This window comes from Hippoglossus hippoglossus, chromosome 21, assembly GCF_009819705.1.
Source record: "Hippoglossus hippoglossus isolate fHipHip1 chromosome 21, fHipHip1.pri, whole genome shotgun sequence".
In the NCBI taxonomy this organism is placed as follows: domain Eukaryota; kingdom Metazoa; phylum Chordata; class Actinopteri; order Pleuronectiformes; family Pleuronectidae; genus Hippoglossus; species Hippoglossus hippoglossus.
Window position 1 is genome coordinate 9,301,010 of NC_047171.1, and position 20,803 is coordinate 9,321,812.

General features: G+C 42.9%; 1 protein-coding gene across 3 annotated transcripts in view; it reads left to right on the plus strand.

Annotated features, from left to right (window-relative positions):
* The first annotated feature begins 7,996 nt into the window (after positions 1-7,996).
* LOC117755458 (E3 ubiquitin-protein ligase SH3RF3-like) overlaps positions 7,997-20,803 on the plus strand; it is a 93,010-nt gene continuing 80,203 nt past the window's right edge. For all 3 annotated transcript variants that reach the window (XM_034575296.1, XM_034575297.1, XM_034575298.1), the window contains exon 1: positions 7,997-8,723. In XM_034575296.1, coding sequence (XP_034431187.1) covers positions 8,295-8,723 — 429 coding nt within the window. In that variant the 5' untranslated portion in view covers positions 7,997-8,294. The remainder of the gene's footprint in view (positions 8,724-20,803) is intronic.

A 20,803-nucleotide genomic window follows, 5' to 3' on the forward strand; every position in this document is an offset into this window, starting at 1 on the left:
GTCCCAGGTAGACTCACTGTCTGCAGGGCACAGGCACGGGCTGCAGGCTGCAGGCTGCCGCTCAACAGCGCCATCTAGTGGCCGCAAGGAGGCGGTGACTGTGCGAGAAGGTGAAGTCCTATGACAACCACTGGGAGATATATCACCACTTATATTAGACTTTACATTACGTTACTTCACATAGGATGGATGGAAAGATAGATAGATGGTTAAGATAAGAAAATCCTTCATTAGTCCCACAATGGGGACATTTATATATATATATAAGAGTCAGAAATAGGTATCAGTAATTAATAAGTATCAGGCAATACTTAAGCACAGACAGAACGAATATTGCTTCAGGATGGATGGATGGATAGATAGATAGACAGACAGACAGACAGACAGACAGACAGACAGACAGACAGACAGATAGATAGATAGATAGATAGATAGATAGATAGATAGATAGATAGATAGATAATACAAGTGTCAAATAATTGCATTGTGTTGCTCAAAAGTACTTACAAACATACCCTCCACTGCTGAAAACAATTACTAAGGCCACTTCTACCAGTGCTATCACAGACACACACACCTTCAATCTTTTGAAACAGACGCAATAATTAGTTTGTGTGTGTATGTGTGTGTGTGTGTGGACTACTGGTGCCTGTTGTCTGAGAAGGACTAATGCTGGACTTTACTCCTCCTCCTCTTCCTCCTCCTCCTCCTTCTTTCCGCTGCTTCTGTTCTTCTCAACCACAGGAAGGAGGATATAAAAGAGGAGCTTTGAAAAACACAGGCAGTCCTGTAATTACTTACTCTGTCTTCCTCTCTGCACCTTCTTTCTCTCCTCGTCCTTATCTCCATCACTCTCTTTCTTGGTCACTCTCCTTTTTTCTTCCACTTTCCCCGGCCTTCTGTCCATCTGTTTGGTCCTTTCTTGCTCCATCCTCCTCTCCTTTTTCTTTCTTCTTTCCTCTCTCTCTCTTTCTCTCTTTCTGTCTCCCTCTGTTTTTTTCACAGTGTTATTGATGTCGGTCCAGGGGCTTCCTGACTGAGAAAGGAGGATGTGAGGAGGGGAGATTAGATGAAAAGAGGGGATAAGAGGAGGATAACAAGGAGAGCGATGAGTTCTGCTGAGAGAATGATGACTGCGCTGTCACAGACCAGACAAAAATACATATTAACTTAAAACCTGCATTTACACACGCGGACAGTGCAACAACAACCCACACGTGACTCTGCATGAGGTGAAATGGGATTTAACGAGATGATACGTTGAGATAATACGACATAAAGTAAATGAGATGAGATACATGCAGCTTAATTTTACAAAGATAAGTGAAAATGTCAACCTTTAAGCATCAAAGATTAGGATACAGTAAAAAAAAAACAATGTTAATAACAGACACACAATAAAATACATCTGTAGTGAGAATAAAACATGTGATATATGAAAAAAAACCTTTATGATGGAATTGATCACATTAAATATTTTTTAGAAGAGGATTAATTCCATAAATTATCTATTAAGTGTTTGTCATAGGCTGTATTGAAACATCGCAGCATGTAGATTCACTTACATAAACGACTATCATGGCAAACAGTGAAAGATAAATGAAAGTCTTTTGTTTTTCATGCTAACTGATATGAAGCAATATCACTTAAAGCAGCACTGTGTAACTTTTTTCTGAGCAACAGCGCCCTCTGCAGCCAGCCTCAGTTATGGACATGTGACATGTCAAGTCAGTACAGGTCAGCTGGTTTTACCTACAGGCCACAAACTAACTGTATGAAACAAACTGTTCTGTATTCGGCCTGGTTACCAACTAAAATCAAACTTCAAAAAGAAGTCACCAAAAGCAAAACGCTGTAATTCAGCTCTGGTGTGATTTCCTTGAGCCGTGTCTTGAGACATGTCCTGCAGAGGATCTCTGGAGAATTGTGTCAGTATTTTTTCCACAGTTTCTCTTTCACACATGAACAACGCAGCGGGAGATTCTCCGCTCAGTTCACAACAGCAACAAATCCTCCCCAGGACTCAGGTGAGGGGGGGGTGCAGCAGGCAGGATGGAACGTATTAATGCTGCTGCAGAAATCAGCTGATTTTGTTCACAGCACATCGACACCGGCATCAGCGCTGTGTCCTTAAAAAGTATATATATATATTTATAAAATTTTTGGATATAAATATTTATATATTCATAGGAATTTCTCTTTTATCTTTGTAAATTCTTTGTTTTCTTTGCTGTGTTATGTGTGAATGCACGATTTGGACTGTTTGACATAATCTTGTTGAACTCTCTTAATCTATCTGTTTATAAGCATTGCATATAAAGGATGGACGGATTTATCATCATTAGTCATACTTTTTTGGTGTATTTACATTATTGTATGATATCAAAAAAAGATTATTGTCTTTATGTATTTTTTGGATTCGTCCTAGTATGGTTTCAAATTTGTAAAATCTTTATATGTTTTTAAGTTGGACACCAAATAGACGAGTTAATGGGGATCCTAATAAATAAAAAAATAAACATACTTCTGTTCCAATGCTAAAAAAAGACAAATATGTGGAAAAGCAGTTATAATCTACAACCTCTCCTCCCTGTTTCATTTTAAACTTTATTTTGAGGCTGTGCTTTTATCAAACGGTCCTAAACCAATCGGGGTTGGAGTCATGATGATTTGCTCTGTGAAGGAAATTAATCGTTATTGAAATATATTTTGAGTCTCTATAAAGTCTCGAGTTCAACATGAATTAATGTAGGAAATCAGAGTTTCAAAGATTCAAAGTGTAGCAGCTGTCACACACTGGGTATCGTGGTTTTAACCTCCCCCCTCGAGCAGCACATCAAAGTGCAGGGACTCCGAGAAGACAGCAGTCAGTGGAGACTTCATTTGCTGCTTGATATAATGAACTTAATTCAGCAGCAAAAATCATTAAAAACAAACTTCCTAGTGCTTTTTATGTTTCTCCCCTGGCGGAGACGTGAACTCTGGGAGGAGAAGTTGGAAATGTGGTCCAGTGGTTAACTACTTTTCCGAGGATGGAGACGAGGAAAAAAATAAATAAAAGAATGAAAGATAAACTGAAATAACCAACGATGTTTGATATTAAACCCAGTTGGTTGGTATGTTTGTTTTTAAGCAATATTACGCCAAAAATACTGACTGGATTACCATAAAACTTGGTGGAAAGATGTAGTATGGGCCAACGAAAAAACAAATAAATGTTGGTGTGCATCCAGGATTTTGGAATTTCTTTTTTAAACATAGCAAGATAGGGCTTTTTTCAACATTTTCATTAATTTCTCAGATAATGATCCATATATCTTGAAAGGAATGGGGCATGTTTAAGGGACTGATCAAATAATCAATGTGTACAATTTGGTGCAGATCCATGTAAATCGCGTAAATGAAAATGTGGTTTCATAAGGAGACTGATGGGCCTTGCCCGACGTATGTGCTTTACTGAGTCACATTCTAATTATTGAATGATCTCCTATTGAAAATATAACATGACACCACAGTGCATACAAACTCCTCTATGATTCCCTGAATTATGATAATATACTGTATTTGTTCCATGCAGATTCTGTCAGCTTCACTGTTGTGCAGAATCAATAACTGTAGATTTGTTCCTATTGAACTAACTCAGCAAATGTTTTCCCCCCAAAAAAACCCAAAAGGTCACATGTATTACATCACAGGTAAACACCTTTTCCATGAACTGACACTGTATCAAACTTTCCAAATAAAAGCTCAGTTTTCCCCTGTGTGTGTTTTTCCCACTGTACAAATGAACCTATTTCAAACTGTCTGACCTTGTTAGTGCCCCTGTTAGTATCCGCTCGCGTGTACATTGTCTGGTCTGTGAGAACCGTAGACTGTGTATAAAAGGGTGAGAACACACACTCACCCTCTAACTACTCTTCAACAAGGAAGCAAAGAGCCAGTTGCCATGGTAACTGCTGTGTCAGCTAACCTACTTTTGCGTGAACGAAGGACATTGGTCGATGAGAGAGAGAGAGGTGTATGGTATAGGTGCATGAAGAGGATCCACAGACACACACACACGCGCACACACACACAAACACACACACACACTACATATTCATTAGATTTGATCGATTTGATCTTCCTCCAGTGCAGATTGTGGGAGACTCTTGTGTTCGCTGAGACATGATGGGATTATTATTCTATTTTATAGTCTGAATTATTATTGATATTATTGACAGAGAAGTCTATAGGTAAACCATGTTCACGCAGAAGGAAAAGAGAATATGAATGCAGATGCAGTTGATGTCAGGTCAACACACACAACCGAGTTCTTAAAACGTCTCTGGCACCACCAAGCTTTTCTTTCTTTTATTTCAAAACAGAGCATAAAACGCTAAATGCCCACTGGAAAAATGTAATAGGCCTATCTAACGCACCTTGCCAAGCCTTAAGCAAACTGAGCACCAAACTCTGACTCTACTCTTATGGAGGAAAAAAAAAGCAAAGAGCTAATTTTGAGGAGAGGGGAAAATAAGGAAAAACGAGTCCTCGGGGTACGTCTCCAAACATAAGAAGTTATAGAAAAGTTCATGAAAATTAGATAAGAAAATTGAAAACACACAGATGAACTAACTGAGGAGGAAAAACATGGGAGGAAAGCTGGCGAGGTTGTAACTCACATCCACAAAAACACACTGTAAATATAAACCCTGTCGTTGCAGAGATGCTCTCTTCGTTTTTATATAGAGACTATATGTATGAAAATAGCAGTTACATGGTTTATGAGTTCATCATTACCCACTTGAACACAGAGCTCTTTCCCCCTTCTATCTCTGAAAGGCTAGTTTCCATCTCTAATTGGCTCCTCCACTATTTAACAGCATCCACCTTTTGTCTGTTATTGACAACGCCGGCTTCCTACAGGGAGCCCCGACTATGCCGCTTAAATGGATTGAAGGGATTTTCGTCCAATAATCATTTTTTATTTGTTCGCTTCTCCCCGTAGTTCCCCTCTAATTCTGAATCATTGACTGTGGAGAATTGTATTAAGCAGATGAAACGCACTGGGCCTGACATGAGTGGGTATGATAAAGAGAGAGAGAGAGAGAGGAGCTGTGAGTTTGGGCTTGTTGCCAGTGCTTGTGGGCCGCTGCGCTGCAGAGAGCCACTCAGAGTCAGGGTACGACAACTTACACACACTCACACACACCTTTGACGCTGTTGAATTCCAGTACGCTGCGGCCGCAGGGATTCAAACACAGCACAGAGAAATGGCAGGTCTCTGTAGATGAAGTCCAAAGGGAGCTTCTAAGTCTATCACAGTAGTAGAACAAAAGACTTGACCTTCACTTGGATTTTTTGTAATAATTAGTTTTTCTTCCAGACCAGTAGTGAATTCAAGGTCCTCTTGAATTGTGTCGACTGTGGATTTTGGGGCCTATTATAACCTGTTATTCTGCATCTCTAGCCACAAGGGACTAGTCATATATGTGTAAACTGTATATGACCTAAACAAGACCTGCAGGGGTCTCAATTCTGTTCATTCTGGCATAAACTATAAGTAACTCTCCCGTCTCCAACTGGCTCCAAACGCAGCAGCTACAGGCTTCTTACTGGTTTTATCAGACAACATGACATCACCCCCATCCTTATTCTCTCCATTGGCTCCCTGTCTGTTTAGAATTGATTTTAGGATTTTACTGATCACTTTTAAAGCACTCCAGGATCTGGCCCCAAGCTACGTCACAGAAATCTTGACCCCTTATGAGGCTCAGATTCTCGGGTGTTCCAAAGTCGAGGCTGAAAACTAAAGGTGCTTTTGCCATCAGGGCCCCTCTGCTTTGGAACGACCTACCTGAGGAGATAAGGCTCGCACAGTCAGTGACTTCTTTTTAAATCACTTCTTAAAACACATTTTTATACATTTGCTTTCATATGATGTTGTCTTTTTGTATCATCTTTTAATCATTTTCTTATCACCTTGTATCTTAATTATTTAAGTATTTGATTGTCCCTCTACTGCTATATAGTTTGTATGTTACATAGTATTCGACCACCTAAATGTTGCCTCCCTGTCACATTGCTTGTCACCGATTTTATTATTTTTCTTGTATTTGTCTTTTGCTTTGCTGTCAAAGCACCTTTAAAGGTGATATATAAATAAATTGTATTATTATTTTCATTCTCTGTTTTTTGCCTTGTCATTGTATGAACCATCACTCAGGATCTTATCGAGAATGTGCATGAACTTTCCCCTGGAACTAAGAACCTTTGCAGGAACCAGGGTATATAGCCAGGGGCTAGTACTTTTCAAAGGTTCAGGAACTCTGGGGTTTGGTCTTGCAGCACTTGAAAACTGAAGCAGCTAACTGACAGTTTACAGTTTTGAGTTTACCGTTCTGAACATGACTGACAGACCGACAAGGAGGTCCAGCCATGTTTAGAGAGTTTTTGCTTAGGTGTATGCCACCATCTCCAGTAAGAAAACATCCACCACACCAGGAAACAGTGCTGGAAGAAGATAAAGAAGCTTAAACAAAAAAACAATAAAGGACCACAACAGCAAAAGTAGTTTGAATGACTGGAGGCGTTGTGAAGTCACAGACTAGTCTACTCTCAGTGTTAATAGCATAATACTGTCATTATTAAATAAAATAACAAACCAGACTTTTATTTTGAAAAGAATATCAGTGCATCACAGTATCAGTATCAATGCTGAGGTTGCACATCACACCCTTACCCTCCTCCTCCCTATTTCTACGCCTCAGCAGTCCACCCTCTGCTTTTCACCGTGGGTGGTAAATAATGGGGGCCCACCCACACCCACCCAGGAAGGCGTCACTGTGTCACACCGACACACACACTTACATACACAGGGACAATTGTACACACGCACACACACACACACACACACACACACACACACACACACACACACACACACACACACACACACACACACACACACACACACACACACACGCCTTAATCACTCCATATCCCTGTGGGCCTGAATGTGAGAGCTGAGCAGGTCTGAACAGGTGGAAGGTGAAGGGAGCTTGCAAGTCATGGCTGACAGCACACACACACACACACACACACACACACACACACACATCACATCTGTGTTGTATCCATACACATGATAATATTTATCCTAGAGGAATACTTCAGACACAATGCTTTTTTTTATCTTGATTTTAACGTTTACCATTTAATCATATCCCAATATGAGACAACTTACCTCTGATGACAATGTGGTCTTGGACACGATACAGTAATGTGCCTCATATTATTTTTTTAATTACAACATGATGTACACACATCTTTAAATCATTCCTATTACATATTGCATTATACCTGACAGTATTTTTGTATGCAGGCCATAATATAGGCTATTATGTATGTATGTGTATATTTAGTTGTGTATGATTTCACTTGATTACAAGACATCTATATATAATCACACATGACAAGTATTTATTTTATTATAATCTTGTCTCATGTTGTCATTGTTTAGCATCTATATCACTAACAATGTGGAAGTGTCCACCAGGTGTCGCCAGAAACCGTCTCTCCCCCCCCCCATCCCACAGCTCATGTGTTTCAGCTGGATGAAGTTAAGAGGAGATGAACGTGTGCTCCTGTCAGGTGCTCGTCACAGGGCGAGACAACACATGGACACACACCTGCTGGAGAAAGATCTGGTGCTTCTGTCTGCAGGAATAACTCCGACACAGCTGACTCAGGTTCTGGAGGCTGCTTGGAGGGAGCCGGGGGGGGGGGGCAATACCTGATGATAACCTGTGGGCTCTGTGTGAGGCGTGTGTGTGTGTGTGTGTGTGTGTCCCATCAATCTTTCCTTGGTGCGTGAACGCGCGCCGCAATTGTGATCGGCGCGCGGATGATGGTGATGATGAGAGCGTGACCTCACCGCTTTCTGCACAGCAGGAGAGAGAGAGAGAGAGAGAGAGAGAGAGAGAGAGAGAGATTCACAGCACAGAGAGAGAGAGAGTGAGAGAGAGAGAGGGGGGGTACACAGCACAGAGGCAGAGTGAGAGGAAGCGAGCCTCAGACACAAGTTGGGGGAGACACGGAGAGGATCGAACCAGCGGAGACACTCACAACACAACACGGGACTTCGTTGCTCGGCGCACGGGGGACTCCGTCGCGGGGGCGTCCGTGAGCTGCCTCCCGCCGCTGCGCTCCGCTGCCGCCCGGCATGCTCTGTGCCCCCGGCGGCGGCTCCTTCCTTCCTCTGCGGTCCACGAACCAGTCCCCGCGGCGTCCCCACGGCCACTGAAGCCCAGATGCTCACCCTCTCCGCCGACATGGACGACTCCTCGTCGCTGCTGGATCTGCTGGAGTGCTCGGTGTGCCTGGAGCGCCTGGACACCACGGCCAAGGTGCTGCCGTGCCAGCACACCTTCTGCCGCCGCTGCCTGGAGAACATCGTCAGCTCGCGGAACGAGCTGCGCTGCCCGGAGTGCCGCATCCTGGTGGACTGCGGGGTGGACGACCTGCCCGCCAACATCCTGCTGGTCCGCCTGCTGGACGGCATCAAGCAGCGGCCGCAGCGAGGCAGCATCAGCGGGGGAGGAGGAGGAGGAGTGGGAGCCGGCGGCAGGCAGTCCCTGGCCGGCGGCTCCCTGCAGGGATACGCGGCCGGGCTGTCCGCCTCCCCTCCGGGCATCGCGATCCGAGAGCTGCCTGTAGCCACCCGGAGCTCCCCTGTGAAGGTTGGTTACTTCCCCACTATACACACCACATGACCCCGCAAGCTCTCTCAGTGGAGCAGCCAAACTATGTCCAAATGTTTCCACGTTTTATTCATCGTTTGTCAACAAAACAACTGCAACACAACTTCAACATTCACAAGATTTCCTGTCCGTGCTGCTGCTGCATGTGTTCTGGGGGGGAGAAGGTGTTTTTGAGGCCGATTGTTGTGATGATTTCCCCGCTCTGTTTGCTGGGACTGGGGGAACAGTGTGTTCACCACACCGCCTGCACTGACAGACACCCAGCCGCTGTTCGGTTCCACACAGTGAGGCAGGCCGACTGCAGCAGAGATTGTTTGATAATGAGGATGAGGAGGAGAAAAACAACAACTTGGAAGCAGAGTCCAACTTGTGAGAGGGAAGAGGAAGAAAAACATTGCATCACCATTATGCCCATGGTATTTAATGAAACGCAGACGTGAGTTGCTGTGACTGTTGCTGATGATACAGATGATGCATTGGCTGTTGTTGTGTTGCTTTTGCAGAATAATGCACCTGTGATGATGTGAAGGCATTTTGACATCTTATTTTCTGTGATGCTGCTGAACTGAAGTGTGAGAGAGAGAGAGAGAGAGAGAGAGAGAGAGAGAGAGAGAGAGAGGGGGGGGGGGCACCTGTCCTGTTGTAGCCCAGTGGCCCCCAGGCTGCAGCAGTGTGAGGTTTCATAACCCCACCAGCTCAGTGGGTGAGGAGCTGGGGAGCGTTGTTTACTTGCAGTGCACAGACTAGTGCATCCAGTGCGCTGTTATTTCAAAGCATGTAATGGGAGATGTGCAGAAGAATGAGGCAGTGAGTCAGACAATGTGATATCATCGACTCTGTTATGCAAAGAACATCCTCTTTTGCCTCCAACTGGAATCTAAAATCTTCCCCCGACCCTCTGGCAGTTGCGTCAATGCATCGTTTTATTATATCCATAGTATAATGTAATGCAGGATCTGGAGCTGCAATGAACAACACACAGATTCCTGTTATATTGTTCCTTTCAGAGCATGAATTCCATTTTTTATCCCCTGATGCATCCAGGAGCATAATGCAATCACAGAAATGTCAATTTTGTCGGACCAGCGGCAAAGAAATCCCCAAATATCCAATACGAGATACAAAGTGAAAAACGTGCAAGCAGTTCCTCTCCGCTCAGGTGTCAGTGAGTGCATAAAGAAACAATGATTTATGTGATATATAAAAAAAAAAATCCCTCACAGAGGAAACGCTAGTCATGACTTCACCCCTTTGACAGAGTTTCCTCTTACACGCTTTTCCTTTTAAAGAAAGACAACATTTCCAGGCTCGTGCCGTAACTTGCTGAGCTGGCTATACTGTATTTGTCTAAGGCGAGCTCCACCTGTGTGTTTTCTGATTAGTCCAAATCCGATTTGCATGAGGGTGGTCGTGGGCAGGTATGGTCACGTTTGTATATTTTCCCCTCCCTCCTTTTGAGTGAAGCGATATCCCCAATAAAGAGGAACGCGATGAATTATCGGGCCAAGAAAGGCCTCGCCATCAGCTCCCACACCCTCCCACTGGGTACACAAAGACGTATCAGGCGTGCGGAACCATTGATTGAGGCAGTGGAGCTCTTTGGCGTGATGAAGTGCAGCGGCGGCAGCGAGCGGTCGCTCATTCATGGCGACGAACAGGAATTCAAACCCTCAGTGACATTTCCACTAGCACTTAACACCCCACTTCAATTCACTCAATAAACTTTACCGCTCCCTGCAGAGCAATTTTAGGGATGGCACATGAGGACACAAAGCACATATACAAAAGACACAACAATGCAGAGTTTTAACAGCAGAAATATGTTAAGATCACACTGTGCTGGATACTTTATAGACGAATGCTTATCATAAGTTTCTACAGCCCAAGGTGACATCTTTGCCTACAGTTTACACCGGACAACTTTAACTAGAATAAATGACATTTCTACGGAGCGAATTAATGACTCGTGTTATATTGTGAAAAATAAGAGAAATTAGTAAGACGACAAGAAAGAGTTGCAGTATCCGCAGACACCTCCACAGCCCATTACCCTCAGCCATACCCTGCAGTCACTTTGCCCAGGTCTCGTCCAGGCTCCCCTGGGACCAAGGGTCAATGATGTAAGTGAGAATCATCTTACTCTGGTGTGTGTGTGTGTGTGTGTGTGTGTGTGTGTGTGTGTGTGTGTGTGTGTGTGTGTGTGTGTGTGTGTGTGTGTGTGTGTGTGTGTGTGTGTGTGTGTGTGTGTGTGTGTGTGTGTGTGTGTGTGTGTGTGCATTGGGATGTGCATCTCTCTGCACACAAAGACTCAACTTACAAACAGCATTAGGATGCATCTCGTATTGTATGTGGATATAATTTTAACCTGATTACATTTACACGTGTCTCCATATGGGCTGACACTACATCTGAAAATCAAGTTTGAAGGAATGTGAAATGACAAATTGGTTCGAATTTATTTTTCACTTACTTTAACGTTCCGTGATATGGTGTTTTTTGACATTATCGTTGATTTCTCAGAGAATAAATCATGGATCTTGGATGAAAAAAACAGGCATATTCAGGGAACTGATATGTGTGAGTGTGTGTAATTTGGTATGACTTGATTGAATTAAAGGGGACTGTTGGGCCTCGGCTGAGGAATGAGCTCTCTTAGTACCATTCTTCTGCTTCTTGTTGTTGGATGTGGACAATGCATTTACACTTGTATTCAGTGTGGTCACGATGCGTCTGATCGGATCACAGCCCTTCCACAGTGTGTCTTGGTTGCATTTAAACTTGCACTTTTGTGTGGTCGAGCTCTATTTAATTGCAATCCAATCACCCCTGTCACACTTTAAGTTCAGGTGTAAATGGGGTAAAAGAGCCGTGGATTTGCTACTGGAGTCAAGTGTGTCTCTAAATGACTGAGTACCACCACACTCACACAGTCACTGAAGCAGTCAAACAGGTCAAACGCTGTACATCAGGAGTTAGGGGTTTTAGATAAGAATGAATGTGTTGCTATGGAAATGGAAGAAGAGGCAGACGTGCTGAGTCAGAAGTAAGTCGAGCTCTCTCACCTGCTGTTGTGCTCCTGGAGCGTCTGTTGCCGAATTTGTGCTTCGACCAGCGAGAATTTATCAAGGCTGATCAATTCTCAGTTTTTTTCTTTTTCTGACAGCTTCTGTGTAAAATTAACTTCTCAGAAACAGGCAATTTGCCAAGAGGTAGTAAAGAACAATACCTGCACAGGGTTTCCTATGAATGTTTCATCCTGTCTTTTCGGTGTTGCTTTCTGTGCTAAATCAGTTACTGGGTCAAGAATTCAACTGCAGAGTCTGTTCTCTTGGTTTCTCTCTCTTTTCACCCCACAGACAAATTGTTGAGCCCGTCAGCCGCTGATGACTTTGGCAACCCTCGTCCCTCAGCTGCAGTGTTGTACATCAGCTGTCACACAAATGCCCAGCCACTTGTTTGCCCATTCACAGAGTGTGAAGACACAAAGAGTTGTTTTAACCATGAAGCAGTCATACAGTACGGAGAATGATGGGACTGATGAATCTCTTTTTGTTGTTGTTGTTTGTTGATCAATGTACTGCTCTGCAGCTGCTGTACCACTTTGGCCTTGGACAGATTTCCCATGGGACAATGAAGTGTATTTGATTTGGGCGCTTTTCACTGTTCAAAAAAACCCACTAACGGCAATTCAATCAGGAGAGACTTCGATTCAACTGTTTGACAAACATTTAATGACATGCGCACAGAGAAAGTGATGTGAATGTCATAGTCTTTTGGCGTTTTAGAGCCCGATGTGATGTCATCAGGATTAGAAGGGGGTGGAGCAGAACGCAGGACAGGAATCCCCCCCCGGGGTCTAGACACTGTTGGTGGTTGAGAATCCAGATAAGGTGATAATGATTCTGCTGAAGATTGGAGGAGATTGGGGTGGAGGTGGGTTACAAGCGTCACTGTATGACGGCTGACTGCAGAAGAGAGGAGAGGGGATTTAAAGTTTGACAGCAGCTGCCTGATTGGCTGGAAGAGACTGTGACAGAATTTGATTGGCTGTTTACAAACGCCCACAATGAGCAGATTAATAAGCAAAAAGAGGGTGAGAGAATTGAGCTTGATTGAGTGGGGGAAAGTCTTCCTGATTGAACTCACGATAAGCTTCATTGATACAATCTGCATCGTTTTTTATCGGCTCCTTCTCCGATCCGCAGGGATGGAAACATGACATCTGGGTGAACGCGATCATTTCTCAGCCCTCCTCTTTCCTTTGGCCTTCTAGACGCTGAAGGCGCATTAAACTTCCAAGAGATCTCGTAAAAATAGCCATGAACGTTTGAGTACTGTGCAAGATCCAACATTGGCAAGATGTGCAGTCACCGTTGAGTTTGAATAAGGGACTAGAAGCAAAAGACATAAAACTGTAACCACGGTAACATTGTCACTAATGTCCATCCATTGTGCTTTCTTCTGTTGTTTGTTTTGTGTTCTGCTTCCGATGACTTAGTTTCCAAGTACGGCAAAAACTAAATCTGAAAGTCAAACTCCTCGACCGGAAATGGGTGATCAACTGCTAATTTAGTTGTTAAAGTCATATTTGATGAGGCTGGCATCTTCACAGTTGGATGTTATAAAAAATGTATTCCAAACCTTCTGATCAGTTCTGCTTTAGTTAATCCAGTCCTCACTCTGACTCATGCCGTATTATTTTAGAAAGAAAAAAGAGCAAAGCACAGATTGTTGAAAAAACACAAAAAACCTTTTACTTTCAACAGATTTTAACTGCAGTTAACAAGCAATTTGTCGAATTTGTTGACGACAGGTTAAAAACAGAGAGTGGATCAGTTATTTCTGCTCTTTCTCTGGTATATGATGTGATTATTATCCATGTTTTTGTAGCTATGAGGAGTCGTCTTGTTATTGCTGCCAAAGAGGCGTTTCTTCTTCTGTTTGTCTGTTTTTCATTTGTTCACTGGATTTCCCACAAATACCAGAATATCAGATTTCAGTTAAATTTTGTTAGTCCATGGCTCGAGAATGAAGTTATTAGTTGTTGAAGTTATTTCTTAACATTGTGAGACACAGCACTTGTCTGTTTTCTCACGAAGCACGGCATCAACCTCGTAACACAGAGATCTGACACACCTATGCCATGATTGTGCATCATTTTGTTGAACACTGATCTATTATTCCATCATCCAAATTCAGTACGACTAACAAAACATATTTTGTCACATCATGCAGCTTTGGTGAAGGTTTGCAGCCTGTGAGTGCTTTGTAGTTTGTGTAATTATTTCTGTGCGGAGAAGAAGAAAAAACGCTTCAGAGTGAGCCTTCTATCCCTCTCGGTTGTCTTTGTGCCATGTGTCATTCCTGCCCACTTCCTGGCAAATCCTGGCCTTGGACAAATGGAACACATACAGAGCAATGAAACAGTTACACAAAATAATGGTGTCATTTCCCGGCTTTCATACTACCGTACCATGACAACTATTAATACAATGCTAAAGAGAATGAACACACATCAGGTTAGGCAGCTGTCTCCGCTTTCACATTGACGTGATTTGATTGGCTAGTGCCTGCTCTTGAGTATTTGTTTAAACACCATTTCATTGGCTGGTTCTGCCGTTGCTGCATTAAAAGTTGGGCTCTGCTCAACTTCTGCCGTACACAGCACGAGCGACGTGACACAAACAAAACCACAACGCTTGACATCACCCCACTCAAAGTGAATGCCAACATTTTGGTTGACGCGTCCAACATCTAACCCTAACCCTAATAACACAAGACTCCAGATAACAAAGGTTTTACATTGTTACTAAATCAATACCTGGCAATGGCCGTGTTGAATAAATTATTGAGTTTTTTTTTATCTGTACTGGCCTTGCCTGATCAGCTTTGTTAGGTATATACTGTATATTAGAGTGGGTTGTTTTTTAAAGAGTGGGGGCTTATGGATTGTATTGACTCTCTTTTACACCCTTGTGACAAAAGCTTGGCCCTGTTTCATATTCATAAAGCCTATCTCATCATTTTAATGTGATCAATAGTCCAGTATATGAGCCAGAGTTGTGTTGTTGTCAGGTACAGACCACCTTGATGGAATAGTAAGTGACCTGACAATCAAAATGTGACACTAATTCAGAGAGGGTAACGTGATGTTATCAGCTCCTTTTATTCTGAAAATACAGTTTTTCTCATCAGATCTTTAACGCTATAACATTCATATATATAAAATATTTTATCCCTGTGTGAATTACAATATTATGTTTAATTTTACTTACATAGTCAACAAGAAAAAAGTAGATCTCACCTTTGACAAACCTCTTTGTGACAATGGGGAAATTTGCTTGCTCGTCCAATTCCCATCAAAGCTTTGTGTCACAATGATGTCAACCTTTGATCTTCTCCCCATACCTGTATTTACCTGGGGTTGCTGCGATGACGCCTGGGGTTTCCGTGGCAACATACTACTGCAACGACACCACCTTCTTTCATCTCTGGAGTGAGACAGTGCTTTGCCCTGTCATTCCCTCGTGTGTGTGTGTGTGTGTGTGTGTGTGTGTGTGTGTGTGTGTGTGTGTGTGTGTGTGTGTGTGTGTGTGTGTGTGTGTGTGTGTGTGTGTGTGTGTGTGTGTGTGTGTGTGTGTGTGTGTGTGTGTGTGTGTGTGTGTGTGTGTGTGTGTGTGTGTGTGAGAAAATTAGGTGGGTGTTCCAAAAAGGAAACAGCTTGTTATCAATACCTCTAATGACCCTTTGAACCTCCTCTTTGTATTATAATGTACTAGATCCTCCCCTACCGCTGCACACACCTGCACATTCACACAAAGAGAGAAATGTGTCCAGTGAGATACTCTCTGACTTGAGAGGATGAACTGTGTGTGTGCGCGCACGTGTGAACCGTCTCTCTCTGCCGTCTCAACCGTTTTTTGTTAAATGAATTCACACACACACCCGCACAAACATATTTTTCTCCTGTTTCGCTCTTTACTCATTCTTTCTCATCCTCCTCTCGCCTTTTCTCTGATGTTCATGTGCAGAGAATTTAATGAATTTTAGTGTTACCACACCATGAAGCTTCCTTAGACGCGCACGCACACACACACACACACTTACACACACATGAGCTGTGCCATTTAAGCAGTAGTTAAAACAAGACGACTGCGCTCCGTGTTCCCTGGAATGTCTTAGACATGATGCTGTCTTGTGCTTTTGTTACGTATATGTGCTCAAAATGTGTGTATGAAGGCATATAGTGTGCATTCATCTATTTCCAGGCTTGATTGTTTGTTTGCCAGTTGTGTTTTTCTGTACAAGACACAAGGCACAATTGGATTTTGAATGGTTTGTGACGAAGCTGCCCACGTCCACTATTCACAATGTTGTTGAAACCGTTTTCATGCCAAGATGTACCGTGTTAATGTTTCCCCCGGATTGTTGTTCTCGTCGGCTTTGAAAAGCCTCTGAAATTGCATTAATTTTTTACTCTGCTTTGAAATACAGTGATAAAAAATACCATATAAACAAGAATAAGCAAAACTAAATTCCAACAGAGTCCCTGGCAAATGGTGGATTTGATGCAGTGGAATGGGGATGTTGTCAGCAGCAAGAAGGTTCTCAGTTTTGAATCCAGGTCTGTGTTCAGTTTGCATGTTCCCCCTGTTTTCTCCGCTTCTTCCCACAGTCCAAAGACATGCAGATTGGGGTTTGGTTAATTGGAGACTCTGACTTATCCATAGGTATTAATGAGAGAGTTGTTTGTCTCTGTATGCCGGTCCTGTGACACGCTGTCCACCGGTCCAGGGTGTACCCCGCCTCTCCTCCACAATCTGCTGGGATTGGCTCCAGTTCCCCCAGCGACCCTCAAAAGGATAAGTGGCATTTTTGATAATGGATGGATGGATAATAAGTCATTTTATGGTAAAACAGCTAAATGACAGATTACGCATCCATTTAGTGCTGGTTGTGGAGCCATCAAATTATTATTTTTGCTCCTCACGTTGATCTTGATTCTGAAAACACAGCTTGAGCTATCATGTTGATAATCTACTCATGTCAGAATGGTGCCTTCGTCTGATCGCTCACTATGGAGCTTCTTTACATAACAGCGTTGCCCTAATTACTTGAGTCCATGTTGCTCTGAATCTGGGTGATGCCATCTCACATCAGTCTCATCCTTGGCCCTGTATGGAGACGGATGCAGGTTGATCACATCACATGATGGATGGAGGCTGAGTGGTGGTTGCGGGCAGCTTGTAGCCCGGGAGATGGGGTAATGAGTGTGTGTTGTTTAGTTTTGTGGGGGGTGAATGTGTAATGGGTGTTAAAGCCTAAACAAGCTTGGGAGCTTGACTGCTATTCCCACGGGTGTATGGCTGGAATCCCATCAATCCCTTCCCCCAGTTGCACAAATACACACATGGGCACATACACATACACACGCACAATAGGTTAAAGGGTTAACCCCCTCACTCTTGATGCCATTGTTACTATGGAGATGAGGGTGAGATGTCACAAGCCACCGGTCAATCCGGTACATTTCATACGGAGGAATGGCGCCTTTTTTTATGGTTTGAATTAAAAACATGAAACCGTGACATGCAAACATGAAGATATTCTAACATCACATTTAGACATTTCAATATTGAGCAGTTCCAAAATTGTAAATCCAGAGAAAAGAGAAAATAATATAACTTGGGGCAGTAAATCCTGGCCGATATGAATTTTTGGTTGCCGATGTTGATACAGATATTGTGCAAGAAAAGATTTCCAATATCGGTAAGTTTTTTCGAGAATTTAAGTTTAAGGGATACTCTTTGCTCCGAGTTTGACAGTCTTGTTATTATCTATCACACAACTATACCTTTGGAAGAGGGATAACTAGCGCTACACGTCCTCCTTTGTATAAACTGACTCCATCCCCATGGCCTTGAACCCAGAAATTCCCCAAAACTATTTTATCCTCTTGTGACATATGGTGCACTCCAGCAGCTGTAGCCTTTTATTATATATTTCTTTACACAAAATCAAGGAGATTAAAGATAAATTTCAAATTGAACTGAATGTTAATTGAAATGAACAATTCTTCTCCTCGTTACAAGCCACAGGATGTAGCCCAAGAAAAAGTGTCCTAAGAGAACAGGGCCAAGCATTGAAACCACTTCAGTGCGCAATGGATCCTGTGCTACATGCGGGTGAGAAACTCACAGCTTGGCATCGCACTGTATGTTTGTAACTAAAGAAAGCTACATTCAAACCAAATATCCTGCTGCTGTCTGTAACTGTCAATATGTAAAATTACCTCAAGCAGCAAAGAGCAGTTTTCTGCAATGTCGGAAAAAGTGCTACGAGTCATAGTTTGAGCCTCCAGGTAGTTTTATTTTTGTGTTAAGACTCTGCTGACTCCCGTCAGGAGCATGCGACATAATGTGTGTGTCTATTGTAACAAGGGATGAGGTTCCAGCGGTGATGTGCTTTGAGAAGTAGAACGGTTCTCTTGGGGGAAGCTTTTCGTGGAAACACATTGTGGTTTCTCCAGGTGTCAGACAGTGCCTGTGTGTGTTGGTGTGTGTGTGAATACGTTTCACTTCCTTCCCATCTTGTTGCAAAAATGCCTCCTCCATCCTCCACCTCTTCATCTTCCTCTGTTATAGAGCGATGCAGAAGTGCACCCACCACCTACGTTAGACTTGGCAGGAAACCGAGTCTTGGCTAAGGTAGAGAGGAGAGATCTGTGTACACACACGTACACACACTAACAGACACTGACAGATACACACATCTTAAGAGAATTTGGGAACATGGCAGCAAATACAGGTCGCCCTCTTCATCGACCTGCTGTTCATTCTCACAGCTCACAACTTCAATTCATCACCAGCGGTGTTTATAGATCTTCATGGACTCATTCTTTTCCCAGTTTTCTTATTTGACCCCCGGGACTGATTGAACTTAGAGGTAGTTAAGTTCCTCCCTAAAAAGAAATGTGTTTAGTCTGCTTTTTTGGCAGATTGAATGTCTTTTACTATGTTTAGAAAAAAGGGGAACAAGAGACACAAAAAATCAGGTCATGATAGAGATACTTTAATTTCACATAGGAGATATTGGAATATTAAAATGAAATGCTAAAAACCCTAAAATGTGGTTTTGAGTAATAAAATAAATACACTATCAATAAGTCATAGCATGTGTAACATCTACACTGTATTAGTGTGGTGATTGCATGAGGCCAAAATACTTTTAGGCCAGTATAAATTTCATTGCTGGCCCAATAACATTGCAGGGATATCATTGCACCACCAGTGAAGCATATGGCCTCCATTAACTACGACCATGAGCATTACAGCAGCCAAATTGTGACAACAGGAATATGAAGTCTTCTTGATGAGGACGGATGAGACATTCTTCTGAAATGTGTTCCGCCTGCATGTGAATTTTTTGGGGGTCAGATCAGAGCATTTCAGGTTATTTCGGGACACACTCTGATGCACAGTGTTCATGGCTGCAGTACAACTGTGATCAGCTTTCCACTCTGACGTCTGTGTCCAAACATCCACTCCTGGCTCTGTGTGTGTGTGTGTGTGTGTGTGTGTGTGTGTGAGAGAGAGAGAGTGTGTGCAAAATGTGCGTGTGTGTTTGTGTATGCATAAATACTATGTGTGCATGTTTGATTTGGCGCATGCATGCGTAAGTGGGGTTCGATGGTGGTTTGTGTGTGTACGTGGGAATGTATTTGCTATGTATGCATGCATGCAATAAGTGTATAAATCACACTGTGTGTGTGTGTGTGTGTGTGTGTGTGGGTGTGTGGTGTAGTCTGGCTGCTTTATGTTGTTATGCAGAATTTCTCAAGCTTTTCTAAAACTGAACTTGTCGAACGCGGTGTGTGTGTGTATCTGGTCATGGGAGTGCATTAAAAAGAAAGGGAGGGTGCAGGGAAAGTTGGAAGGAAAACGTGAAAGCATGTGGCAGTTATCTAGTGACTTTTAGGGAGAACGTCTGCTGTGTGTATTTATGTGTTTTACAGTGATCTGGAGGTCTTCTCCCTCCGAGACAGGGATTATGTAAGCAGAGACAAGCGAGGCCAAATACCACACTCCCTCCGGATGTGTTGTGTTTAGACTGGGAACAATGGGAGCACTGGTTAAATTAAATGTAAAAACATCTTCACATTCTCCAGAGACACTGAGCTGACTGTCACTGTCTCCGGTACTGGACATGTTCATTCTTGTCTATGAAGTGTCACTTTAGGAAGAGAGAGGTGGAAAGGGAGGAAGTGAGAGAAGACGAGACACATCAACAGGTACTTGTTACCATGGCGACATGCACAGTCTGGAGCTCCATCACTGTCATAAATCTACAGCATCTTAAGGGAGAGTTTACTTTTCAGTTCGTGTTTATGCTTGTGGTAGTAAAAGTTTCCTACAATCATTTATTGCAGCTTAGAACATTTGATGAAATTATTGCATGGAAACTTTAGAAAATGGAAAAGAGTATAAAATGCCAAAATAAATGTCAAAAGTCTGACTTAAAAGGTTGTACTTTGTTTGCATGCGGCATTTTAACAGCTGCAGCGGATTCTTCACAGTTTTCAGGGGATTTGTCAGACATGATTTGTGTAAAAAGAACATTTAGAGCCTCACAGTTTGTATGGGTCGGATGCTTGGGGACGGATGCAGCTTAATTTGTCATTTAACCTGAGAAAATGACTCTGTTCTCTCTCTGCGTAACCCAATTAGTGTCAGTGAAGGAAGATTGTTCACGCAAATGAAACAAACACCAGTTTACCAACTCATTCAGGAGCTTCCGCCCGATCATGGTGACAAGTGAGTTATGTTTATCTCAGAGGATTCGCAGAAGTCGCAGGAAAAACAACTGTCCTCCCCTGCATGAGCAACTCTATTTTTATGCTTGTGCATGTACGGATTGCGATGTCACTGTTATTATTCTGTTGTAAATCCCAGCTGGAATCAATCTCGCACACTTCTCTCACTCGCCATCTTCTATCCTCCAACTTTTTATTCCCATTTTGTTTCTCACAGCCTGGCATCAAGAGTGACAACCGCATAGCA